General features: G+C 43.4%; 1 protein-coding gene across 2 annotated transcripts in view; it reads left to right on the forward strand.

The window, feature by feature from the left end:
• Nucleotides 1-2,800, forward strand: part of TMCO4 (transmembrane and coiled-coil domains 4) — a 572,429-nt gene extending 569,629 nt beyond the window's left edge. For both annotated transcript variants that reach the window (XM_086921564.1, XM_086921566.1), the window contains exon 14: nt 1,452-2,800. In XM_086921564.1, the coding sequence (XP_086777690.1) occupies nt 1,452-2,660 (1,209 nt within the window). In that variant the 3' untranslated portion in view covers nt 2,661-2,800. The remainder of the gene's footprint in view (nt 1-1,451) is intronic.
• Nucleotides 2,801-6,193: the final 3,393 nt, after the last annotated feature.

Below are 6,193 nucleotides of genomic sequence, written 5' to 3' on the forward strand. Positions count from 1 at the left end.
GTAGATGGGGGTGCCTCTGAGTGTGGAGTTAGGGTCTGTGTGGATCTGGAAATGCATGTGTTCGGCGGTGCTGGGCGCGTCGTCGGTACTAGTCGAGACCATGATGCTGTTCTTGTGGACGATGGCGATTCCTCCTCCAACTCCGTTGGTGCGGTCTCTGTGTGTGATCTTGTAGCCGTCTGGGATGGCTATGGCAATGTTGGGTGTGGAGGAGTCGTTAAACCAGGTCTCTGTCAGGAAGGCGACGTCCGGGGATGTTGTGTCGAGCAGGTCCCAGAGCTCGACGGCTTGCTTGCGTGCTGAGCGGATGTTCAGTAGTATGCATTCGAGGTGGTTGGGGTCTTTCTTGGTGGGTGGTTCGTCAGCTCTGAGGCTGGTGTAGCTGCAGTTCCGCCAGGTGACAAACAATATCCATGAGACTGGCATACATCAATCATATATAACACTTCTTAATTCTATGTGCCATCCTGCTCACAGAATTCAGAATGTTGTAGCTGTGAACACGCGTCTATGCCATATGAAGGCTCTCCGTAATTGGTAACTCGAGAAATATTGGCGTACAGTGTTATATTGATTCCAATGAGACAAGTCTGTAGTAGATGAACATCATTCGTCGGAACCTCTGAGGTAGTTAATTTAATCGACAGAATAAACGTTTATATTGGACAGGAGCGAAAACTGGCCACCATCTTTATATGTAGTCCTGTGATTCAATAGGCGGTTGATTTTCCACATTCTTAATCAGAACCTCCCAATGTTAAGGAATCGAGCGGAGAAGATAGTGTTCTGCCTGCGTTTTTCCATCTTTGTACCCTTATTAGCGCGATACATATGAATTGTGTCTAAAAGAATTTGTATGCAAGAGACAAATATTGGAAAAGTCTTGAGGAAGGTGGTGCAATATCTGGCCGAACACCGAAACTCGTCAACGCATTTGTTTTTAAATTTGAGGAACTATTTAGTCAGCAATCATTTTTGTGATTGAGACCTCATTGTCATAATAGATTCAATCGAATTAATGTTATTTTGATTACTTTTAAAATGTCACTTGTTGTCTCTTCTGGATTGTTTGTTTTTATGTTTGTCTTTTTAAATAATTTGTTAAATTTGTTTGTAATTCTTTGATAACGAATGAAAATAAATAAATTGATGCAATAGTTTCTAAATTATGGATTTGATGGTTTTTTATGATTGTGTTGATTTCTTAATGATTGTGTTAGTTTCTCCCTTTGTTGGCACATAGAATTAAGAAGTGTTATATATGATTGATGTATGCCAGTCTTCTGGATATTTTTTGTCCCAAGGGAAATATTAATTTATTTACAGTCTTGGTGCCGTGTCCCTTGGATAGCTGGGCCACTCCCGTGTTTTCTCATATTTGTCCAGAGTAATACTTTGTACATTAGGTTCTTGCTTCCCTGTGATCACTGTGTGTACCTCTTCTCTTACAGGTAAACGGCCACCTGGATTATATGAAGCAGATGGACGTTCTTCTGAAAGCCGTTGGCATCAAAACTAAAGAAGGCCACCTCGGAGAATTGAAAAGTGGCCTCCTTTTCACAGAAGGATCCAGTACCAAAGAAGAACCTGCCTCTGTTCTTGGAGCTGGTGCCAGAGAGAAGAGCATCCTCCTCCTTGAATCAGAAGATGGCAAAATATCCATAGATTCTCACCATGGTATAGATGCGGCGGAACAGAACACCAACCTGCATTTAGAAGATGCCCACAACATAAATGTAGGAGAACAGAAGATTGCCTTCATACAACCACCAGTTGGTACAAACAAAGAGAAAAGCATTAACCGCCTAAAGTCAACTGAGGGCAAACAAAATAAAGAATGTGCTCAGAGCGAATGTGAGGAAGAACAGAGCAGTGCCAAAGAGGTGTCAACTGAGAGAGATAAGAGCAATGATACCCTAGAGTTACCAGAGGCTGCGGAAAGCAAGGGACAGCAGTGCAATAAACACTTGTGTGTAGAAGATAGCTGTGATACACTCGAGGGAGAGCAGATTGGAGGCCTGCTGCAGCCAGACAAGAATGTTGTATGCATAGAATGTCCCGCTGATGCAGGTAAGCCAGAGCAGTGCAGTGCTGTTTGCCAGTCAACAGGGGGTACCTGCAAAAGAGAGTCCTTCAGTACTCTTCCACAACCTGCAGAGAGTAACGTTTGCAAAGAAGGTACCCAAAACACAAGTGAGGGAGAGCAGAGTAGTTCTACCTTCATAAAAGAGGGGGCATGTCTGCAAGAAAACAGCAGTGCCACCCGGCAGCCAGAAGAGACTAAACTATGTATAGAAAAACCCCATGGCTCAAATGATGTCGAAAAAAGCACTTCCCTTTTGGAGTCATCAGAGGGCAAAGTGTGTACTAGGAATACTTGTAACATAGGTGAGAAAGAGCAGAGCAGGCCCCACAGCGAGCCAGCAGCAGGCCTTACCTGGGGAGGTAGCTGCCACCAACCCGTGGAACAAAAGGATGACAATGGGGACTCTTGCTGGTCCTGGGATCCTGTGGATAGATCTGAAGATACAGAGAGTTGTTCAGACACCTCCACGGACCACACTGAAGTATTGCAAACAGAGTATGTTAAAGCGGAGAGTCCTGCAAATCAGCAGCATGTAGCCAAATCAAGTAATGCAGTCAACAGTGGTGCCATCTGAAACTGGTGAAAAGACTGCAAAAGAACTTTGAGAAGTAAATGGAGGTGCTGAGTGTGCAGCATTATTCCCAGTCTTACAGACCGAGGGGGCATCGTTGATGGATCTCACTTGAGGTTAGGAATCAAAATCACGTCTGATGAGGAGAAATGAGAAATCAAGCACCAGCCTTTCTGCTACAGAGGAAACTTGAATTAACATCTAAGCCTACAGTACCGATCTGTGGATCTCAGGATCATGATCAGTTACTAAGTGAACTCTGCCTGCCCTATATAAAGACCAACTCCTGTCACTGAGCCCTGGCTGACCTCTCCAGAAACCAAGGCCCCTTGATGAACCGTGACTGTCCTTTCCAAAGACCAAGACCTGTCGCTGACCATGCCAGATATCGCTTAGTGTCTAATTGTGTTCATTCTAATTGATGGCACAAAGTTTCTTCCATCACCAAATAAGTGAGAGTACCAGACAGCAATAGATGGATTGGCAAGGTGAGTGTACTAGGCACCAGCTTAGTGTGATGTACCAGAGGAGACTGGTTAGAAGAAAGATTTCTGAGGTGCTTTCAAAGGCAAGAGTACCAGGAAACATTATACAAGCGTTATCTGGGGATAACCGAAAAAAGTGGAGAGAGCCCAAATGCATGCTCCTGGAGGTCTATAGAGGCCTGGCTGCACCAGTTATTGAAGCCTCTGGCCATTAAACCTTATTAAGCAAATACCCAAAAATTGACAAGTTTCTAAATCTAAAGTTTGCCTTAAGCTTAAAGTACAAGTCATATGTGCACTGAAAGATACAGCGAAGGCACAGAAGAGAGTGGGTAAGAGTATCAGGAGATATTGGGATGGAGGAGAGTAATGATAGAGCCTGTGGAGTGACGAGGCAACAAAGAAGCACTGGAGGGCAATAGTTCCATGAATAACCTTGCTGATGGGAGAGTGCATGAATGTATTATGGTAAAAACTCAGAGGGAAGTAAAAGGAAGCAGAGGAAGGCGAGTACTAAAATTAACTGGTAGAGAGAAAAGACTAACGTGACACAGTATGAGAGGGCGAGTATTTAGCATGGTACTGAGATAAGAAAAATGTAGTCCGAGGTACTAAAGAGGAAGAAACGTTTCTGGAGTCATGGTTTATGCTACAATTAGAAAGACACATCGATAATTAAGGGAAGTCCTCAACATCTCAACAAAGCACAGAGGGGTTTATGAGACAGACATTACAATCAAGAATAACTGGGAGCATCCCACTGCAAACATACTGACATCTCAAAAGTTCTGGACGGGCAAATGCTCTGGTCTCCCTACAAACTAAGGATCCCCCAAAATGAAGGGATCCTACTGCACACCTGCTACTTTGAAGGCATGAGTTTCAAAGGAGCCCATCCATGGCTCAACCCATAGTGGAAACACGTGCACTACAAGGAATCCCATTCTGCAGTCCCCACTATAAACACACTGAAACTCAGACAACACCACAGCCCTTCATGTAAACCGACGAATACTCCAGAAGTTCAGTGGATCTCATTGCACAGCTCCCAAAGTTGATGTCCTTAAACTTGAACAAAATTATGAGAGACCACAGCTCATTGCTTAATGTAAATCTACAAACACCTCAAGGATCCAGACTGAGAAATGGCACCTAGAAAGTTCAGGCGAGGGTACCGCCCCTCCCCTATTGTGAGAACTCATGTCAAGAGCTTCTACAGTGAATACATGGGTATCACAAACCTTTTAAGAGCCCATGGCTGCTGCTGACACGTGAACATCTCAAGAATTAAGCGAAAACCACAGCTCGGCTTCTATTGTAAAATCATGAATATCTGTCGAACACATAACACATCCCCTAAAGCAAACATATTGGATTCAGACTAATTCAAGGGATCCCATTGCACGCTCCTCACTGTAAACACATGGAAACTCAAACACCCAATAATCAGAAGATGATACTGCAAGTCCTCACCCTAAACAAAAAGCGACAGAATTCAGGGGAGAACACAACACATTCCTTGCTGTAAACACTCAATAATCCAAGAACTGCTACTCCACAGTCCTCACCATATACATATAGAAACAGAGAATTCAGGAGAGACCACAGCACATTCCTTACTGAAAACACTCAAACACCCAATAATCCAAGGGGTCCCATTGCACAGTCCATTCTGTAGACACATGGAACCTCAGAGAATTCATGAGACACCACAGCATGTTGCTTGCTGTAAACACACAAACGCCCATTAATGCAAAGGATGCTACTGCACAGTCCTCACTGTAAACACCCAGAACCAGACTTCAGAAGAGACCATGGCACATGCCTTCCTGTAAACGCAAACAGCCTAAAATCAAAGTAAACCTATTGAACACTCCCCACAGTTAGCACCCAGAAGCTTAGAGAATTCAGGGGAGACTACAAAGTGACGAACACCCCAGTAATCCACGGGATTCCTCTGTACGTTTTCCACTTTGAATATACGGAATCTCCAAGAATCAATCATTACTATAAAAAACACACATTAACACCCAATTACCCTGGATTTAAAATTGAGTAATATATTTTGTAAATAAAAGAAAACCGAATGCAGACTAGTCCACCACCTAGTCCATACTGTTAACCCACGGACACCCCAGAAATCCAAGGATTCTTTGTCCACCCACACTGAAAGTGCACAGAGAGCCTAAATATTCAGGAGAGACATATCCTCTGTTGTAAACACATTCACATCCAGTGCCGGATTACCAAATGGACAAAGTATGCACCAGTCTATGGGCCCCACTCGTTTTAGGGGCCCCAGCTACAACGGATCAAAATAATATTGATTTAATCTTTAAAGAAAAGTACAGTTAATCCTTCTTTAATTGTTTCCAATAAATGTTTGTTTAATAAAATTAATAATTGTTAATTTTTCGTTTTGTGTAATAAAATTGGTTTATTAAAATCGTTGGGTGGTAAAAACATATTAGGAGATAATTTGCGTAGGGGGGGTCTGACATTTCGACTGCCTAGAGGCCTCCACAGGGTTTAATCCAGCACTGTATACTTCCCAGAAATTAAGGGATGGACCAAGATAATCACAGAAATTAAGGAGTGGACAAATGGCACAGTTTTTATTATGATTACATAGTCTTGAAAAGAAATATGTGGAGCCTCTGGCAAATATGTCCTACCAAGACATCCCTAGAATTTAGGGGAGCCATCGCTCAGCCACGTGAATTTTATTCACCAGATCGCTATAGTCCAGCTCCAATAGGTACTAACGCACAAGCAGTTTCTAGAAGATTCTCCCTTGCATTGCTCTTTGGTATGTAGAGGATACCATTGTTATGCTTCGGTACCCCCAAGAATTTAGGATAGATCGTAGCACTGCTCCATACGTAAATATTTATACACACGAAGAATCCCAGTGACAGACCATACTGTAAAGACAGAAACCCTGAGAAATTCAAGCAAGAACCCCATCTAGTCTGTGAAGGCACCCCAGGGTGTGGCGCAGCGGGCAGAGTTGGAAGCTGGGGATCCGGATTCGAGTCTCGGCATCGGGTC

Source organism: Lissotriton vulgaris, chromosome 5 (genome assembly GCF_964263255.1).
Source record: "Lissotriton vulgaris chromosome 5, aLisVul1.2, whole genome shotgun sequence".
NCBI lineage: Eukaryota > Metazoa > Chordata > Amphibia > Caudata > Salamandridae > Lissotriton > Lissotriton vulgaris.